This window comes from Nannospalax galili, unplaced genomic scaffold, assembly GCF_000622305.1.
Source record: "Nannospalax galili isolate Female #2095 unplaced genomic scaffold, S.galili_v1.0 scaffold514, whole genome shotgun sequence".
Classification (NCBI taxonomy): Eukaryota; Metazoa; Chordata; class Mammalia; order Rodentia; family Spalacidae; genus Nannospalax; species Nannospalax galili.
In genome coordinates this window covers 1,310,528-1,332,195 of record NW_008336076.1, presented here as the reverse complement: position 1 = coordinate 1,332,195, position 21,668 = coordinate 1,310,528, and the positions used below count along the sequence as shown (strand labels likewise).

The following is a 21,668-nucleotide window of genomic DNA, read 5'->3' as shown; positions in this document are numbered from 1 at the left end:
CCAGGAAGGCTCATGACCAGGCTAGCTTCCTCAGAGAGATACTCCCTGGCCACTCTATTTAAAATTGCAGCCCACCCTTCCCCTCCCACATCCTGATTGCACATTTTTCCTACAGCATTTCTTTTCTAAAGCAATCAGCATCATCTTTTGTGCTCTATATTTGACTTACTATATATTATCTATATCTCTTAATTAGATTATATGGAATTGTAGACTATAAACCACTATGTAGAATAGAAGATAGGGTTTTGTGTGTTTGCCTTGACTGAATACTGGTACTGAGCCAAAGTCTTTGGAAAAATGATGGTTCTTTGTAGTCACTTAAAATTTTTATTGCTTGCCTCCCATAAAACCCCAGGTTGGATCTCCACCAGCAAGAAAATAAAATAATAAAATAAAATTCAAAAGTGTTCAGTGAGTAACGGATTGTAAATATTGAAAGCACAAGATGCTTCTTTTACATTTGGTTTTATTTGTGTTTGGTACACTGTTCCTCGTGTAAGAGCTTGGTGGCCACAGGGGCAATGGGTATGTCCTGAGCATCTAAATATTTTCTTTGCACTGTCTTCTTTAATTCTTGCAGTAATCAATGTACTTTCACCAAAGAATCACAACCAGAAAGCAAGAGAGTAAAGATGCAAACTAGTTCAATCTGCCTTCAAATTATTGCTTGTTTTTCAGAGGCATGGTTTTACCAAATAGCAGAAAGTAAATAAAGTTCTTCCAAATGGAGGATGTTGCATGAGGCACAGCTAGGAATTCAGTAGCAAAAGCATAAATAAGCTTTCCACAGATCTATGCAACAGCTACAAAAGGAAGAATGCCAGCATTACTGGGAACCACATTATTCTAGGCTGGACTTCCAAAATCACCAGTTTAATGGAGAAACACATGTTTTGAACATACATTTTAACATATTCCCTGAAAATACATGTGTAAATATGAAACCAACAGAATCCCCCCAAAAATCTAATTCCAGATATTGTAAAAGAGGCAAGAGGACCTCATGATTTTGCTTTTGAATGGATTCCTTGAATTACATGATTACATCTCATTCACATGTAGTCCAAAACACATGTAGTCCAAAACATCCATAATTAATTTTATTTTTTAAGTGAACCATGTTTATTGACTTGAGGTTCCAAGGTTGATTTCTCACAATCCCAGAACAGCAGGGTGGGCTAGATGATTGTTAGGTGAATAAGTTGGCTGATAGATCAGACTGGGAGGACTCACAGTCCTTGAGGTGCAAAAATCGTAGTAAACTGAACAGGTCTGAAAGCAAGTCAGGTCTGGGAAAGCCCCCAGCATCACACAAGGGTCCTGGCAAAGCTGAGGTGGTGATGGTAGTCATAGATATATGGGAACAGAAACTCACTAAGGCAGGTCTGGGAAAACTCCCAGATTGGAGGTCCACAAGGGTCTTAACAGGGCAGGGATGGTGGGTGGCAGAAAACAGCCATGTTTGTTGACAAAAATCCTTCCTTCTTTTGTCTTCTTCTTTAATGCTTTTCTGATCTAGTTATACAAATGCAAATTTGACTTCATTATTAATTCAGCACCTCATATTTATAAAAATTTCACATGTGCCAAAGTCACTAGAAGCTGGGCTACCCTCAGCAAGCCTGGGCTCTGCTCTGACAGTGGGAGTAAGGTGTGTGGCATTAGCCAATGCTCAGGAGGATGACTGACTCTGTGATCACATCCAGAATCTGACCTAAGTCTATCTAGAGTTTTCATAAATGATCTTAGTAATTGCATGATTACATCTCATTCTCTATTTATTAAAAGACAAATTGTCACTCTGGTAATGTAATTATAGAATCTAGAAGTTATAAACAATTGAGGGATTATATATTCCAATTTCCAATTATTTCACAGACAAGAATCCTTATTATAGTATATGCTTTGTCTCAAGTAGTTGAGAATTTTTCAACATTTTAAATATTTATTTTGTTTTGCATGTCTCAGAATATAACCATTATTCTTCATATTTATTAAAAGGTAAACCCAATTTTAGAGTTACTTGATCAAGAAACAATTCTTCAGTCAGACACCTACCTCCAAATCAGAGGTGATTTGGGGGCTCTGTAACAGAATGCAAGAGCAAAATTATTGCAGGGTGGACATGGGGGTAAAGTATAGAAAACTTCTGATTGGCTACAGTTACAGCTTTTGTGTCCCACTGGAAAGTCTCTGCTTAACATAACTGCAACAGCTGGTGTTTCTGATTGATTATCATCTGATTTCTGATTGCGACACCAAATGCTTTGACTGGCTTGGTGATTCTTTAGCCATTGTATTTGATAGCCTTTAGGATAATGAATTTTTTTCAGCCCTACATCAATATCAGTCTTAGGTCCTTCCAATGGAATCACAACAGCCTGTTGTATAGCAAATCTGGTATGCTCAGTACTGAGCCTCTTTGAGATGCCCTGCTATTGGATTATTTGACTGCATATCCACTCTGTGCTAGGATTGCTTTACGTAATGTACAAAAGTTTTAAAGCACAAGACAGCATTGCCTTACCTCTAAGTAATACAGACAGTTATTTCTCTTTAAACAAATAGTGTTTGAAAACAAGCTTGCTTGATCTTGAAGAAGTGAAAGGACATGCCCAGTTGGAAGGTTATGAAAACACTCATGGAAAATATGGTATTTGAGATATAAAGCTGCTACTGATTTTGCAGGTTGAACTGGTAGGTGATGCATTTCAGGTGATAAAAACCCCAAAAGCTACCTCTTGGAAGCAGAAACATAGATCAGGATGCAAGTTTAGAAAAACAGTTATCACATCTGAACATGGTAAAGGAAGACAGAACAGAAAACTGGAGAATTGGTTCTTTAAATCTCAAGGGTAGGATTTGTACTTCATGTGGATGGTAGTGTAAATAGTTGAAAATTCTTAGGTGTAGGTAACAAATGTGATATGCTTATTACAATTGACCCAAAGTATTTGGTGGGGGGGTGAGTAAATTAAAGTAAAGCAAACTGTATAGAGAGGGAAGAGTTAAGATGTTTTACTGTAGGTGAAATATAAATTCAGACAATGAAGATCTAACTAGAACAAAATTTTCCAAAGCAACTGGACAGTAAGAATTTAAGTTTTTTAAAAGTCAAATAAGTGAAAATGAACGTATATGCCAGTGAAATAAGATAGAGTCAGAAACAAATGCACAACAAATCTGTGTGCATATGAGCATACATATGGAGAAAGGGAGGTGGGGAGGAGATGGAACAGGAGAGAAAGAGAAAGGAAAGGAGATTGGGGAAAGAAGAGGAGGAGGAATGATTTTTTCATTCCTAGTCTGACTTTAGGTTAAGGGTCATGTGTTAGGAAAGACAGGAAAGTTAAAAACATAGAGATGCCTTAAGTACATCTATCCATTCACATAGCATATATAAGTGAAATGCCAAAACTCCTCAGAAACTTAGAATGTGTTTTCTGCATCAAAGACATAAAATAACAAGAGATTGGGTGGAAAGATGATTCAGCAGTTAAATACTTACTGCTCTTGCAAAGAACTTGAGTTGGATTCCCAGTACCCATGTCCAGAGGGTTACAGCTGCCTGCAATGCCAACTCCAGAAATCTGATGCCCTCTTCTGGCCTATACAGATACTTGCACACACATGTTCATACATATATGGACACAGATAAACCCATAAATAAAAATAAAATAATTTAAAAACTAACCTGGGATAAATTCTGAGTATATTCAGTGAAAATAAGAAGAGAGCTACTAATAAAATGGTAGCATTGAGGAAATTGTTCCATCAGTTGGCTGCAGTTTAGCTTATCTCTGGTGAGATATTGTGTTAAGTACACTGGAACCACAGAAAAAAATAAGATAAGAAAAGGAAGATGAAAACAGACATGAGATGTGATGGATGGCACAGTGCAAAGAGGTGAGAGATGGACAACATTGACACTGTGAGCCTGAGCACAGGAGATGAGATTCTAACAGAACTAAAAAAGGTGATTTGCCTTGATGAAAAGGTATGTCTATACCTACTGGATACCTAGACTACTATAGAACCTGTGCCCTCAAAGGTCCTCATCACTGTTACTTATCTATATATTTGGTTCCTAGTAGAGGCCAGAGGCCATTCTAATAGAAGATATAGAAGCAAAAAGACAAGAGAAAAACTAAACCATCTTGCTCTAATTTCAACCACAATCTAGGATTTCATGGTCCTTTTTTATTTCTCTCAGTATACTCCTGACTTTCTATAACTTGTTTGCTTCTAAGATTCTGTATCTGTGTCTCTCTTTGGATGACTTTCTTTGTATTATTTGAATCACTGTTCTTACTTCAGTAGAATGTGTAAAGAGCCTGGAAGTTAAATTTCTTACCCACGTACTTAGCCAATGACTAGCTACTATAGTCTTAGGATGAATTGAAGCAAGGTTTGAAAATTATACCCCAGTTTGGCTTCCTCTTCATCCAGACCTGCAGCTCCTCCCTGCCCCCACCCCCCTTCATGGTTGACTCTAAGATTTCCTTAACCCATTTCCATCCTGCTTCTAAGGAAACTGACCTAACACATGTACTTTACATTCTAATTGACAGAGACAGATACTACAAATAATTCAGCTATAATATAGCTTAAAAACAGTTGAAGCAATAGGAAGAAAAAAGAACGAAGATGTAGTCGTGGTACATGGATGTGAACACAAACCGTTTGCAATTTTATAGTGTGTTGGGAGGAGTCATCATTGGGGTCAAGTTTGAGTAAAGATGGTGAGGCAGGAGAGGAATGAGCCATGAATGGCAGGGGGAGGGAAGCGTTTCAGGCACAGAGAAAAGAAAATGCACACATGAAGTGGAGGTGTCTCAAATGCTTAAAGAGTGACCATGCAGGACAGATCAAGAAAGGCAAAAGGTAGAAGATGGTGTAATGGTGGGCAGATCTTATAGATGAGCACTATATGTATTTTGATTTTTCCCCCTCTGAGTAAAATGCAAGAAGTTTAGCCAAACTAGTGACTCAATTTGTCTTGCATTTTAAAATAAGTTGGCTACCACATTGAAGAGACCAAGAATAAATCAGGGAGAACAGTTGGATGAGAGATCATACGGGGCCTGGATTCACAGGAAATCCCACAGAATTCCATGCAGTGTGGACGCCCATGCTTTGCCCTCACCATGTTGATATTTTTAGTAGTATGTCTTTAAATTTGGATTTTAAGAGAAATGTCCTGGAGTTGCAGCAAGTACTAGGTCTTCGTGTCCAGATCTATCCACCACCACCCGGATGGGGACACAGTCAATATCAACCTGTACCCTTGGCCCCTGGTGTCCCAACCTGCTCAGTCTCTCTGTTTCCTTCTCTTCCTAGTTGTTAGATAAAAAAAAAAGTGGTGGTGACGGGTGGAGGGATGGCTGTGAAACAGAAACAGAGAGGACTCTGGAAAAGCGAGAGTTTATTGGGGTTAGTGGGGCTGGAACTCAGCTCAGGAGTGAGTGCAACCAGCTGCCTAATGATTGCAGAGGAGCAGCTTGTAAAGGGAAATAATGTGGAAAAAAGATAATATTTTTCTGCTCTTTGGGGGCTGTTCAGGGAGGGCATGCAGTCTGTACCTGGTGAAACTTATCAAGGAAAACATCTACTGTAAAACCCGTTTTGTACAATTATGCAGTTCCAGGAACTCATTGCAGCTACAGGGCTTGGGGGACCTGTGTGTCAGCCTGTGGAGCATGCTCTGGTGATCACAATGCATTGGGTCACCATTTCCTGGAGCTTGTTTGTCAGCTGGCAGGTGGCTGGTAGTTGGCTGACTTAGTTCCTCCTAGGGGCCTTGTGGTTTCTGGGTCTTGGGTCGCCTGGACTTGAACCTTATCACTAGTGACTACTACCACCCTCCGTGGATAATAGCTGATGGGAAGAAGTCTGTGTTCTACTGTAATTAACTTTATTGAGGCTTGGGGGCACAATTGCAGGACAGGGTACAATCAAGAGCACACATTCCTTGCTGGCAGTGCCAAGGAAAGCAAGACACTCGAGCTCTCATCACTCTTAATCCAGGTGTGCTTAGGAGCAGAGGCTGCAATCCTTTGGAATGGGGAGTCAACCCCAAAGTTAATTAAGGAAGGAGCCTCACACAAGGGCAAATTGAATTCTCTGACTTCAGCTGGATCAGGTTGCTTCTGTCCTTCAGCCGGGAGCAAGGGGAATCGGGCAGCCAAGAATGAGAGGTAGAGGAAACACTCACTTCCACTTGGAATCAGTGTTCCTGTATGGCTCAGTGCTTGCCCTGTCTCTCCCTGTGCTAGTTAATACAGCATTAAATAGCAAATAAAAACCATCAGATCAGGAGAGAGACCACACATGTGAGAATAATTTTGTTTTTGTTTTACTGCCTTGTAAGACACTTGTTTTTCTTACTACTTGGATGAGGCTACACATTTTATTTTGTCTTGTACTACCTAAGTTAGTAGATCATGGCAATTGCAAGATTCAAATCTCTTTTGTGGTCCTGAGCAACAAACCCAGAGCCCAATGGCAAGCTGAGCAAGTATTCCACTACTAAACTTCATCCCTAGCCTACAATCCCAGGGTTCTATTTGAGATTAGATAGTAGTGATTTGAACTAGTAGAAGTGCATGGTGGTTGGACTATTTTGAGCACAGAAACAGAAAAATTTCTTAGTGAATATGACATGATGCAGGAGAGCCAAAGAAAGGAATTAGGGTCTGGTACTATGGTTTGTACCTGAGGAGCTGGTTCTCTGGATGGATGGATGGATGGATGGATGGATGGATGGATGGATGGATGGATGGATGAATGAATGGATAGATGGATGAGTGTTTGGTTAAGCATCTGTGCCTGAGATACATTGGTGGTAATGAGTGGTCAAGGTAGAAGAAAATCTCATAAGCGTTTTCTAGAGGTAGGAATAGAAAGACATTTTAACAGCTCAAAAATTAAATAAAGGAGTGGAGAATGAACATACCCATGTAGGAAAATAAAAGCAATTGATGGCATTAAAGGAAGAAAAATAATTTAGAAATGGCACCAATTTCTAGGATACATATGTTCCATTTAAGGAATGTTCACTTGAGGCTCTAAGAAGAAACAGCAAAGTAGTATGTATATAAAGAGACCCCGAATTTGTTCAGTACTAGGGATCTGTATTGAGGACATCATCATGCAGCTGTAAGGTGGTCACAGGAATGGGCAACTCTCTAAGAAGTGAATATAAAGAGAGAGGTTTACCAGATTGCAGAGGAAACGTAGTATGGTACTTATGGGAAGCAAGAGAAGAAGACACACCATAAAGTGGGGAGAGAAGGCAAAGTTAGAAAGGGCTGACATCAACTGGCACTGGTCATGGGCTCTACATTTAAGAGAGCCATCATCATGTCAACACATCATTTTTGATAATTGGATAAATTCTTCTTGCCGCCTGGGATGAACATACTCAGTATGGGATAAATGAAGATCTTTAGGAGACAATTTCTGCTTTCCAGAAGAGGTCAAGTTAGCACTGCAGAAGTGAGGTTACAGGCAGAAAGTCAGTGATTTCAGTTTCTCTAATACCAGGGCCCTATTGGAATCCACACATATTTTAGATATTGTAGTTTATATGATTGTCAACAGGATCAAGAATCACTTTGGAGACAAGTCTCTGGGCATGTCAGTTAGATATTTTCTGAGGTGGGAAGATCCACTCTAACTTCTAGGCTGAATAAAAAGTAAGAGCGCTAAGCACCGAGGTAAATATCTCGCTCCCCTAATATCTCTCTCTCTCTCTCTCTCTCTCTCTCTCTCTCTCTCTCTCTCTCTGCTTCCTGATGCAGATGCAATATCAGCAGTGACCTCAGACTCCCACCTTCATGACTTTCCTGCTGGGATGGGTTGTATTCTGTAACCATGATCCAAAATAAATCCTTCCTTCCTTAAGTTGTTTTTGCTACAGCAATGAGAAAAGTAACAGGCAAAGACAGGGATCTAGTATTAAAATACATACATGCACACACACATATCAATATATAGATATAGATATTTGATATATATCAAATATATTCTTCTCAATGGCATTTTTCTTATTTGGGGGAGATATAAAACAGTGAAATGTATTTAAAATCAGACACGTGAATTGAAACTGTGGCTCAACATGGCAGTGGCAAGCTACTCAGCAGTCATGAATCCTGATCACTGGTACAAATGTGGAAGCATGTTACAAATACTGCAAGGATTAAAAAAGATAAAACACGAATCTAGTAGAGTTCTAGAATTCAGACTGTGTAAACATGACATGGAGAAAAAAACCCTCTGGTCTCTTAGTATCTCATTCTCTCTTCTTTAGTCTCTCTCTCTCTCTCTCTCTCTCTCACACACACACACACACACACACACTCACACATGTGTACATATGTACATATATATATACACACAGATTTTCTATCTACAATGCTGCCTTGAATTTTCTCTTTTTCTCTGTGCTGGGGATTGGTCTGAGATGCCTTGAGCATGATGGGCAAGGGATCTCATGTGAGCTATACCCACATCCCTCAGAGCTATTTTGAGCATTGTTTTTCATTTCAAATACCTTCAACCCCTGGCTTAGCCTACTCGTTCTGACATCAGGGAAATACCCAACATTCAGATCTTTGAAGAATTTAAAGATTACTTTTTACTCTAACATGGAAGAAGATGAGGATGAAAGAAGAAAAATTTAGATAGAAACCTTTATAAAAGTAAAAGAATGAGGAAAATTAACCTGAAAATATTTAGAAATACATAACAAATGGAAATGTCTTGCTTTCACAGGGATGGCCACACCCAAAGAAATTTCTTTCTCTCCTGATTATGAAGATGCAGGAGTGAAATTCTATTAAGCCAGAGTAATCTGTCGATTAAAAACAAAATAATCTTTCATCAGAACAGTCAGTATTCCTCCTGATGAACCAGGTAGAGAGGGTTGAGTCAGTGCATGGAACTCTTTGAACACATACGCAATTATCTGAAGATAAAATCTGACCTAGAAATGTACCGAAGCCAACCTGCAATAAAATAAAAAAGACTCGTATAAAGATATAGGACTATCTTGTTATATTTTATTTTTAAAGACTATGTGTTTGTATATGTGTGTGTAGTGTGGTGTATGCATGTGTGTACACCTGTGTATGGGTGCGCTCACCTGTGTGTTGCATGTGTGGAGGTCATAAGTCAATTTTGGACATCTTCCTGTATAGCTCTCCACCTTATATTATGGGATAGAGTCTCTCACTTAACCTAGTGCATGGCATTTTGGCTAGACTGGCTAGCCACTGAGCCCTGTAGATCCAGCTATCTCTATTCCCCAAGTGCTGGGGTTAAGATGGGTGCTACTGTAGCCTCTTTTTGTGTGGATTGTGGGGATCTGAACCAGGTTCTCATGCTTGCCAGACAGTACTTTACTCAATGAGACAGCACCTCAGCATGAGGTAACTGCTTTTATAATTAATTTTTTAGGAAAATTGGACTTAAAATAATTATTTTCAAATTGATTTATGTTTATCAGAGATCATCATGGTAAAATTGATATTCATTTCAGTTAAATAAAAACAAAATATATACAAAGGCATAATGCCCATTTAAAGGAATGTTTGACTTTAACAAGAATAATAGCTTGTATCATATGAAAACGAAGAGCTGCAAATAAGTTAGTTTCATATTAGAACGAAATTGAGTATTTAAAAAGAATGAGATTTTGGAACTAGTACATACTGAGCTTCACTCTTTCGTATTGTGTTGTGTTCTCTTCTTAAAAGGCCACAGAAAATCCCAAAAACCTGATTATCCAGAACTTTCTCCCCCTTGGGGAAATTGTTAGTTACAGAAATGAACTGGTGGATTCAGGCTGAATAAAGAATAAAGGACACACAAAGCCACAGCAGGAAACCACCGAAAAGCATAGAACAGACTGGAGCCTCGTAACGAAGGATGCTAGAAAATCTGGGTGAAAAAAGACCTTTAAATAATAGTCAATGGATCTTATCTATGTTTATGCAGATATTACTCTAATATATTGAAAGACATTAAAAGTCACAATTTTAAAACAGGATTCTAAAAAGGACACTTCTAGAAACACATATTTCTCATTATTTTTCAACTTTATTCACTCTTGAGTGCAAACGTCTCTAGGATTTTAATTTATCCACAACCATTAATTATAAATTGCTGCTATTCCAATTCTCTGATAAAGGAGAAAATCATACAAGTTTGTGCTTTAGTTGCATATTAGTCATATTTTCAATGTCTCAAAATTTGGAAAATAATAATATCAAAATCAGGATACACACAAACACACATAAAGTTCCATGTATAGCAATTTAAAGGCTAGACAAGATTTCTTGAGGCTGTCTTGCCCGTAGTTAAGCATCTATTGTAATCTTCATCTTATATCATAATGGGGAAATTGATCATGTCACACATAGCATCTCCTATTTGTCAAGCACTATTTTAAGGACTTTGAAATCAATAAATCCCCGTAATAATCTGATGAAGTAAACGCTGTGATCATCCATTTAAAACCAAAGCACCAATAAATTGAATAATTTGCAACCTGCCTAAGTCTCAGAATTGATATTAGTAAAGTCAGAATTTAAGTCATTGTTCTATCTAAGAATCCATATTTCAAAATATCATGCAATGCTTAAGATTTTTTCTGAGCCCATCTACTGTCAGGTATTACTCTTTGTTGTAGTTTGAATATAAACTGTCTACCATTAGCTTACCTATTTGAACACATGGTTCCTAGCTAGTAACACTGTTAAGAAGGGTTGTGGAACCTTCAGGAAGTGGAGCCTTACTAGAGAAAGTGGGTGACTGGGGGCTGGTGTTGAGGCTGTATAGCTTCAACCTACTTCCTATTCACTGTCTGTTTCCTGACTGTAAATGTAATGTGACCAGCCTGCCTCCTGCTCAGGCAACCATGCTTTCCCTGCTTGAAGCCATGTCTTCCTGGCCATAGTGGATTGTAGCCCTCATAACTATGAGTCAAGATGAACCCTTTTTTTCTTAAGTTTCTTTTGTCAGGGTATTTTACCACAGCAACAGGAAAAAAAAAAAAAAAAAAAAAAAAAAACTAAGCTATCCTTTATCTCCTATTGATTTTAACATGTTAGTGTACCTTAGAATATTTCAAAAGGTGAGCACAAAATGTTTTATCAAAACATCTTAGACAAAAAATGTGAGACTTTTTCTCATCTTAAGGGATTTTCATGTAATGTATATTTAAAATTAGAATTCTTGGCTCATTTTTTTAAAGTTTCCTAGGAAGAAGTTTTAAGAAATTGTGCACAATGGTTTGTCTTTGTTCTGACCTTTGTTAACATTATGCTGATATTTTATGAGAATTCTACATGACATATTACCAGAAGATGTAAAACTATATTCACTTTATCACTCTTCATGCAGAAAACTTTGTAACAACTTCTAAGGACACACACTAGTTTTGGAAGACACATGGATAATGGGAGAGACAAGCAGTATCGTGTAAAGTAGTTGAAGAAGAAACCTCTAAAATTGCATTTTTGAATTCTAGTGGTGTTGATATATTGTTTCTTTTTCATGACTTCTTTTCTTTAGTTTCCAAATCATAAAGAAAGCAACATTAAAGTTGTGGAGAAAGCTTAGTCAGTAAAGTGCTTGACCTAAAAGCATGAGGACCTGAACCTGAGCCCAAGTGGAAAAAAAAAAAGTTAAGCATATTAGTGAGCGTTTGTAATTTCAGTGCTAGGGAGGGAGACACAGGCCAATACCTGGGACTTGATGACCAGCCAACCCAGTTTACTAGGCTACCTCTAGGTCAGTGAAAGACCATGTCTCAAAAATAAATAAAAGTGGATGGCACTTGAGGTTTGACACCCAAGGTTGTCCTCTGCTCTCCACACAGGTGCACACACATCTGTACACTCCATGTGCACCTGTAGATACACATTCACATACATGCTCATAGGTACATAAACACATACAGAAGAACACTGACTAAATTAAAATGTATAAACACATATTAAGCCATGTTATTATACATAATGATATCTGCAAAAACAACATTCACATATATATAAAGGGGCAATAGCGAAAAAGAGGGTTCTAGTAATTAATGCATTAACTAATTTCTCTCCATAAAAATCAACATGTATATAAGTACTGGAAAGATAAACACACACCAAGAAAATGACTGGGTTATTAAATCTTGTAGATAAGTATAGAATTATGCAGCAATTTATAATTAATGGTTGTGGATAAATTAAAATCCTAGAGACGTTTGCACTCAAGAGTGAATAAAGTTGAAAAATAATGAGAAATATGTGTTTCTAGAAGTGTCCTTTTTAGAATCCTGTTTTAAAATTGTGACTTTTAATTTCTTTCAATATATTAGAGTAATATCTGCATAAACATGGATAAGATCCATTGACTATTATTTAAAGGTCTTTTTTCACCCAGATTTTCTAGCATCCTTCGTTACGAGGCTCCAGTCTGTTCTATGCTTTTCGGTGGTTTCCTGCTGTGGCTTTGTGTGTCCTTTATTCTTTATTGGAATAGCATTCCAATTCTGCTTTTGAAAAAATGTGTGTGTGTGTGTGTGTATGCCCACAGAGGCCAGAAGAGGGCATCAAGCCCCTTGGAGCCCTGGGAATGTAACTCTGGTCCTTTGCAAGAGTAGCAAGCTCTCTTAACTAAAGCATTTCTTCAGTTCTGCATTCCATTCTAATTTTGAAGTGCTTCTGTTTCACCAACATGACCTTACTGTTCACATGTTTCAGAGGAGGGCTCTTCCTGTTTCAAGGTATGTGGCTTAGGCAAGACTAGTTAATTGAATGCATTATTCTGGATAGAGTGGTCACTTCAGGACTGCATGTGACCCAACTGCAACTGGAGGCAGTGAGAGACAATAAGAGAGGGGAGGAGATGCTGATGTTGTTGTTATTGTTATTTTTCTATTATTCTGAAGTTAGAGAGATTGACCCATTGGATCTTTTAAAGGATCTTATTACAGAAGAATATCTACAAAGTACCTCTCACTATGGAACTTAGAGCAAAGGGGTAGAACATAATTTTGTATTGGTAATATCAGCTGAAGTCTGAAATCATCATATGCTTAAAGTTAGCCCTAGACAATAAACAAATTCCTTTCTCTTTATTTCCTTTTTGCTTCAACCAGTTTGAGTCATTCTCTCTCTTAAATTTGGAAGATGGCTATTCGAGTGAGTAAAATACTGTTTCTGGCTAGCTCTTCCCCTTGCACATTTCCTACAAGTACATTCTCAAATGAAAATGATAAAGCTAGAAAATGTGCAAATATATAGATTTAATAGTTAAAACCTATACGCATAACTTTTTTCATTGCTGTGACAAAATACCTGACTTAAGAAGGCATACAGTCCATCATGAAGGGGAAGGCATATCACAGGAGCATGAGGCAGTTGGCCATGCGGTATTCAGTCAGAAGTGGAGAAAGCTGGTACTCAGTTGGCTTTTTCTTCTTTTCCTTTTTATTCAGCCAGGACTCTACCCCCTGGGATAATGCCTCCCATAACAGATGGTCTTCTCTCCACTTAAACTTCTCTAGACATGGCCAGAGATGTGTCTCCTAGGGGATTCCAAATGCAGTCGTGTTGACCATGAAGACAAATTTGCACCTCTGCTTGATTTTTACTTTGTTATTTTAAGCTTACGTTGCATGAGTGTTTCTTTTCATGACTATGTAAAAGTCACAGATCTTTGTCATCAGACTTTGAGTACTGCTTATGACTACAGGAGACATTCCCTAATCCCAATGTATCTTCTTTCTTCTCTTCACATATGAGTCAGGAAAGTGTTATTTGATAGTTATGGAGAGAAAATGATGACTCAGTGCATGCAGACATCTAGCCTAGTGATTACCACTTAGTAGGTCCTCCAATCTTAACTCTGTAATTAGATGGAAAATTGCAGTTAGGATCTCAATTTCCTGTCATGATTTTTCTTGTTTTTCTGGTAGCTTTTCTATTTTTTTATTGTTTGTGTGTGTGTGTGTGTGTGTGTGTGTGTGTGTTTCCTGAATAGATTTAGCTGTCAATTTGACACAACTGGGAAGAAGGAACCTCAATTAGGGGTTGCTTCTACTGGATTGGTCTTGTGGCCATGTGTGTGGGGCATTTTCTTGATTACTGAGTGATGTGGGAGGGCCTAGCCCACTGTGGGAAGTACGATCCCTGGGCAGGTGGTCTTGTGTTGTATAATAAAGCAGGCTGAGCATAGGCCAGAGGAACAAGTCAGTAAGCAGTGTTCCTCCATGGTCTGTGCTTCAGTTCCTGCCTCTAGGTTCCTGCCTTGACTTCCTTCAATGATAGACTGTGAGCTGTAAGCCAAATAAGCCCTTTCCTCTCCAAATTTGTTTTCATCAGTGTTTTATCACAGCAACAGAAAAGTAATCGTGTGTATTTGTGTGTGTGTGTGTGTGTGTGTGTGTCTAGAGAGGTTGGCACTGGGTATCTTCCTGGACTATTCTCCACTCTATTTACTGAGGCAGGGTGTCTAGGCTGAACCTGGAGCTAACCAGTTTGGCTATTGTAGCCAGCCATCTTGTGCTAGAAATCCCCTTGTCTCTACCTCCCAAGCACTGGGATTACAGGTAGACTGCAATGCCTGCCCAGATTTTGTGTGTGTGCTGTGGATCCAAACAGTGGTTTTCCCTTTCCTCACGCTTGTGTGCAGAGTGCTTTATTGCTGAGTCATCTACCCAGCCCCTCTAGCTGCTTTTGTTTTCAATGACCTAAGTTGCAGAAAAAATAAGATTTGTGCATTATCAGTTTAATTTTTTTCCCCTAGGAAAAGTTAGCTTACATGGCTCTAAAGCTGTCTCTTTGTAGAATCATAAAATAACTTAGTGGATTCCAGATATTCTGGAACTGATAGTAATTTAAATTGAGCTACTGTAATATTCCCACTAATATAATCAAATTTCACTAATTTAGTCAGTAATCCACTATGCAGATTTTAATTTTTTAACCCTCAACTATTTGCTTATTTTTACTTTTAACTTGAATTAATTTTTGTTGATTAAATGACTCTCTGGCTTAACAAATAAAAGGAGAGAATAGGAGCATTGCCAGTTAGTAGATAGATCACTGCGGTCTGCAGTCTCTAGGCTTAGTTCTAAGACAGCCTGCAGACTCTGAACTCTGGGACTGAAAGCTTTGGGCTGCTACCCTGTGCTCCTCAGGAAAGGGTTTTCCTTCTCAGTTCCCAGCCCTCTAGTGGCAGTTCTTAAAATGTCACTTTGTAGTCCCCGCACAGGAAATGCCGGCTTTACTTCAATTACCAGAATCCTTTTACAGGAAGTTAGGTGTGGTCTTTAAAGGAGAATTTGAAGGAAAAAAAAAAAAAAAAATTTTTTTTTTTTTTAAAGCATGATGGAATTTTAGCTGCAGTCTTCTTGGTTCCAGCTTATCAGCCCAAAACTCTGAATAAAAAAGCTTCTGCAGGGGTAATGTGTTCCTGTTCTTACTATGCTTGCTGTCTGGGAGGCTGCTCTACATTTGCAGTAGAACCCTTGGGGACATCTGCAGGGGGACCACTCTCATTTTGAAGCTGTTGGCTGCATGTGTTAGCATGTCTCTTCTCTTAGAGCACCAGGCATGGCACGACAGCTTCCTCCCTGGAATGTGTGCGCATCCTCCTTATGCCTGTGACTGCCGATAGGCATGAGAGCCCCTGGGGAAGGGTGAGGAGAATGAGGGATGCTTTGGAGGTCCTGTGGTGCCGACAGGGAAATCTGACAGCTGGTGGCTGAAAGGTTCTGGTCAACTTCAAAAAAAAAATATTTTTTTTAAATGAAAACTATGCAGCAGCTTACGCTTTCTTGGATTTCCTTCTGTTTTATGAGGTGCATGCTGCAGAAATGAATTGGCAGCCGGTTTTACCCTTAGAAAATGCATCTCATGCATTTCAATGGCAACTTGTTTCTATACTGTGGAGGTTGAAATGAATTGATCTTTTTTTTCAATCAAGAAAGGAAAAAAATAGATGAAGTGATTATTGAACAGATGGGATCCGGGGATCAAGTTTTCTGTTGTATTGCTTAAGGGGTGTAAAAACTCCTGTATCTGGCTCAGAGATCACATTTGCAATCACATTTGCCAAGTTATCTACTTCAATAAAATGTGATCTGAACACCAGTTCAAGTCCACTTATGTCATTACAAAAACCCATATTATGGGGACTTGCTTAAAAGAAAAACTGTGTTAGACATTATTTTTTAAAGTCCAATTTCTGGAATGGATATTTGGAGAACTCTTGCTAGGTTTTTGTAAAATTGAACTTATCTGAAAACATGGGCTGTTGCTATGGTGGTTCCTCAGGTGTGGCAAATTTGTTCTTTTCAGAAGCAATTACACATTAGTCTGCAGCAGGTTGCTAAGCCCAGGGGCCCGGCTGCAGACCTCTGGCATGAATGACTTCCTGCCTGCCTTGGCAGGTCCCTTCCTGTGCTGCTCCCCAGCAATTCCAAATAGGGTCCGGCACCTCCTGCTCCTCCTCATTCCCTTGCTCTCTACCTGTTTCCACAGTCTGGCCTTTCAGGATTCCCAGAGCTCTTTCCCAGATGAAATGCTTTTGAATAAACTTTTAAAGGTGAGACTGGGCCAAAGGAAAAACAGAGAAAGAAATGGAGAGATACGAGCAAGATCTTCACACAGCCCCGGTTCTACATTTGTATATGCTTTTCTGCCGCTTGTTTTGGATCTGATACATTTTCAGAAAGAATGCTGGAAGAAAAATGGCTGCCAAAATATTCACACAAGTAAAACAGCAAGCACACACTAGTATCCTCCATTTCAAGCTCTGAACTGGGTGTTTTCCCCCAAGTAGCACAATCACTTAAAACATTTCGGGAGTGGAAGACAAGATTACCTCATATGCACCTAGTGAATGTGAGAGAAAGCTCTCCATGCAGGCTGATGAATGCATACTTGAGATTTCCGAGTGCTCGGTGCAGCTTTCTTTGTAAAGTACTCGAGCTCTCTTGCTTTATATACTTTATATCAGTGCTAGAATTGCCACCATCACCTTTTATCTTAATGGTCATTGCTTTTTCCCCTCCTGTTTCTGTAGCACTTTCTTATTCGAGGAGCTAAACAGTGATTAAAGAAGCAGGATGAAAAGATGGCACAGTCAGTGCTGGTACCGCCAGGACCTGACAGCTTCCGCTTCTTTACCAGGGAATCCCTTGCTGCTATTGAACAACGCATTGCAGAAGAGAAAGCTAAGAGACCCAAGCAGGAGCGCAAGGACGAAGATGATGAAAATGGCCCAAAGCCAAATAGTGACTTGGAAGCAGGAAAATCCCTTCCTTTTATTTATGGTGACATTCCTCCAGAGATGGTATCAGAGCCCCTGGAGGACCTGGACCCCTACTATATCAATAAGAAAGTGAGTTCTTAGTCCAATTGCCTTTATTTCACCCTATTGTGTTAAGGTGGTAAAGAGCGTACCTCCTTCCATCTCTTAAAACTCACTAGGATGCTGGGTGGGTCCCATCAAGTAATGGACCAATTATTCTAGAAGTCTCTTGCAAGCACTCATTTGAACCGGCGGTGTTCTTGGGACAGGCAGAACACCAAAGAAACGCAGCAATGGGGCAAGCATCAAAGATGAAAGTTGATTCACTTTTCTGAATACTAATTATGTCATAAATTAAATGCAAATTGACCCTGGTTCTCCTGCAATGTGATGAAACCGAGAGTAGAAAGTCACAATATATTACTTTTTAATATTTGTAAGAGTGGTATCTAAATTTCCCCTGCTACCTCTAGCTTGATCAAAGGCGTTGTGTCCTTAGCAGGTTTAAGTAAGCCCTCACACCACAGTCTCCTTTCCAGGGCTCTCCCCAGAAGAAATAACACCAAGCCAAGTGTAAATGCCAAAAACATTTGGAAAATCCTAAAGTTTTCATGAGAAAATTACCTAAAGGAAGAAGTAAATGAAGCCTCATTTTTGTGCTTTGTGAGAATTATAGACATAGTTTGAAAATATAGGTGCTAAAATTAGCACAGATTCTAGTGATTCTTATGGTACTAATCACAAATTTTTCTTTGTATTCCTTACCTCCTCAGATCACTTCTCAAATGTAGAAGTGTTAACAGTGCTAAGAAAGACAAAGTTCTCTTGCCCTGTCATGTGTTATTAATTGCTATGTTAGTTATTATTTTAGAGGGCGATATTTCTCACTAGAGTTTACTGATCTCTTAAAGTGTCCTGGATGTATTTTGTAAACTCTGTTTCATGTGTTGTGTTTTCTTTTTCAGACTTTTATAGTATTGAATAAAGGGAAAGCAATCTCTCGGTTCAGTGCGACCTCTGCCCTGTATATTTTAACTCCCTTCAACCCTATTAGAAAATTAGCTATTAAGATTTTGGTACATTCATATCCTTTTAGTAAAAATTGTTTAAGAACTTTTTTTCTTTGACTTAATTCTAAAGCTGAGCCATTTCAAAATACGTGTGATTGGCAATGTTATTTGTTATCCTTCCTCTTCCTCAAAAGTCAGCCTGCCACAAGATGGGACAACAGGTAAGTGACGCGGTTTTCCGTCTTCTAAGTATTTTTCTTCTTTCTGACGCCTTTCTTTTTACCTCTGTTCCCTTCTGAATCACCTGCTACCTTAAAGGCTTTGTTAATTTTAATTAGATTTACATGGTCTTTTTCATGCCTTCAGGTTTTATGGTGCTACATATTGGAACAATATCCATGTATTGGTTTTCCTTAATGGTATTATATTTGGAATATATGTACATTATTTGGAATATATGTGTGTATATGTAATCTTTACCATACATTTTATGTCTTCTTGGTTTGAATTGTTCAGATTTCTGCTTTTTATATTAGTGCTTGTAAACTTTGAGTTCATGAATGCTAACAAAGAGTACTGTATATACATTTGCCTTTCCAACACTTTCCAAGCTCTTTTCCCAATAGCATTCACTCCTCTTTCGGTTACTTGTTCCAAAGGTTGAATGCCTGACTGTCCACATACACTTTGGTTGTATATTCCTTATTCTCCTTATTGAAGTATCTGATTCCTAGAAATGGGACTTGCAGCCTTGATGAGAAACAGTGATTTGATTTAATCCTTGAAGTTGAACATAGTAGTTGGAATGAGAGGTTTTATTCTAGGCCAAAAGCAGTAGTCTGGCTGAGAGCCAGTCCTGGAAAGTCGAGGAAGCAGACGTAGAAGGCAAGAGCCGTACTGGGCAGAGGCACTTAGAAAAGAACATGGAAACTTTGAGATGAGTGTTGGATGCTTCAGGGACCCGAAACAAAGTGGAAGAAACTGAAATCTAGCCGTCTCTAATAAGAGAATCAGTTTTGTTTTAATTTTTGCTACATTTATTTACTCGTGTGTGTGTGTGTGTGTGTGTGTGTGTGTGTGTGTGTGCACATGCCATGGCACACATGTGGAAGTCAGAGACAATGTGTGAGAATCTGTTTTCTCCTTCCATCATGTGAACCCTGAGGATCAGATTCAGGTTGTGTCTTGGTGATAAGTGTATTTACCCACTGACCTACCTCACCAGCTCAAAATTTTACTTATTTGTGTGCATGTATGTATGGGCGGGCACGTGCCATCATGCATGGGGGTGGGCAGAGGACAACTTTGTGAATTCACTTCCTATCTTCCACCATTATGTGTGTTTCAGAGATCTAACTCAGGTTGCCATTCATGCAACCCACTGAGCCATCTCACTGGTCCTTGACAGGACAACTATTAGTGCTCGTTTTTTTTCTCTAGAGAGAGTCATAGCTTGAAATTCTGTGACATTGTCAACCCAGGGCTGATTTTGAGGCTTAAAGCATTAAAAACTCACTACAACAGTAGATACAGAAAATACTTTGAATTAGATGAGTCAGAGATGGGATAGGCCTGGGACAGGGTGCCTGTCTCAATCAGGAGGGTTATAAAACATGCCCCTGTGGTTTGCTTGGCAATATGTATTAGTCACTATGTTTAGAAGCATGGCATTCTGAATGTCCACCTTCTTTATTCATACCTCTGGTGGATTATTCCTCCCATCTTCTGTACAGATATATATATATGCAGCATATTTGCATTTGATCTTTATATTTGAATTTTTAAAATTTACTGTGCATTGCTTTCAGGTAGCAATAATATTTCCTTTTATCTGCTTTTCCAGTTAGAGAACTCAGTTATATATGAAAAGTCTTTGAGTTAGTATGAGAAATGAATGGTAAAGTTAGGCTCTCTACTTTGGTTTCAAAATTTAAAATGATGCTCTGTTACGTCTCAGACATAGATCTATGCGCTGCACAAATGCCACCAAAATTATTCATTATATTTAAAAATAACTATATTTCACTGATGTAAACATAATTTATGTATGAAATTGTGTGAAAAATGGATACATAGCCCAGTGACCCATTCATATAGTAGACAATGGGAGAATATGCATTAGAGAAATACATGACTATAAAGTTGAAGTTAGGAAATTCAATTAAAAACAAGTAAAAAAGAGGAACTGAATGGATAATAAAATTAATTTTGTCCTCTGTCTGAGGAAATGGAACTAAGAAGTCCCAGGTCAAAGAAGGAGGTCACCTTTTATTTTAAAATGCAGGGAGATTATATCTTTTGTAGGCTATATCATACAAGCTATCATCCTCACTCCAGAAAAGTCCTAGGAAGTTAGGAGTCCCAGTTGAAGGCCCATGGAAGACACTCACACTGTAGAAGGCAATGGTAGTTTTAGAAGTTTGGATCAGAAAATCTGGGCCTTCAGGACATTGTCTCTATTAGGAATTCTCTGGAAATTCCAATAGTACCTGAGTTTGTAGAATTGTCAAAGGCGCACAGTTGTAATAAGGCCTGCAGGCATTTAAGTTCAAGTGGGCAGCAAGTGAGTAAATCTCCTAAGGGGCTAGGATGAACTCATTTTTTAATTAAAGTTTTTGTATTTATTTATTTATTTATTTATTTATTTGTGTGTATGTATGTCGATACACATATGTGTGGAGATCAGCAGACAGTTTTAAGAAGTCAGTTCTCTTCTCCCACCATGCAGATTCTAGGGATTGAATTCAGGTTGTCAGGCTTGGTAGCAGGAGCCTTTACCTGCTGAAACATCTTGCCAGCCCCAGGACTAACTCTTGGGTCTCTTAGAGCCTTACAAATGATGCATGACCACAAATTTCTTCCAGTGAAGGAAATTCAAATCTTTTAATCTCTAATTTCCTGAATTAAAATAGTATATTTCAAATTTCTCATCTTGGAGTAGAAATATAAGAAAAATAAAGGCAAGTGGGCCAATACTAAGCATAGATAAGGCCTTCAGTCTTTGGATAATGTTTGAACGACTGAGCAGAAGTTCTCATAAATAGATGTATTTAGCACTGAAGTTTGGAACTGGTTTTCACAATGACTTTGCGCAAACTCTAGATTCAAATCTTGGTTCTATGATATCTACTGCAGTGTCTTTGCTGTGAATTAAAATGCATGGAAATGGCCAAAAAACTATAATGGAGAGACTGAGAGTGACAAAGTGCCATCAAATTTAGATGTATTTTTCGGAATGATTGACAGAGTTTCTTGAGCAACTGAATGTAGGCTGTAATGGACTGAGGGAGGCTAAAGACGGTGCTAAGTATTTAGTCTGGAACAGCTCCAAGCATGATA

At 38.6% G+C, this 21,668-nt stretch overlaps 1 protein-coding gene across 5 annotated transcripts in view; it reads left to right on the top strand.

Moving 5' to 3' along the window:
* Positions 1 to 21,668, top strand: part of LOC103732335 (sodium channel protein type 2 subunit alpha) — a 157,384-nt gene that overhangs the window by 38,390 nt on the left and 97,326 nt on the right. For 2 of the 5 annotated variants that reach the window (XM_008830900.1, XM_008830903.1), the window contains exons 2-4: positions 15,389 to 15,466; positions 17,092 to 17,409; positions 18,285 to 18,403. In XM_008830900.1, the coding sequence (XP_008829122.1) occupies positions 17,143 to 17,409; positions 18,285 to 18,403 (386 nt within the window). In that variant the 5' untranslated portion in view covers positions 15,389 to 15,466; positions 17,092 to 17,142. Of the gene's footprint in view, positions 1 to 15,388; positions 15,467 to 16,562; positions 16,612 to 17,091; positions 17,410 to 18,284; positions 18,404 to 21,668 lie in introns of those variants that run through there. The other 3 variants (XM_008830902.2, XM_008830901.2, XM_029562409.1) reach the window with 3 other exon arrangements.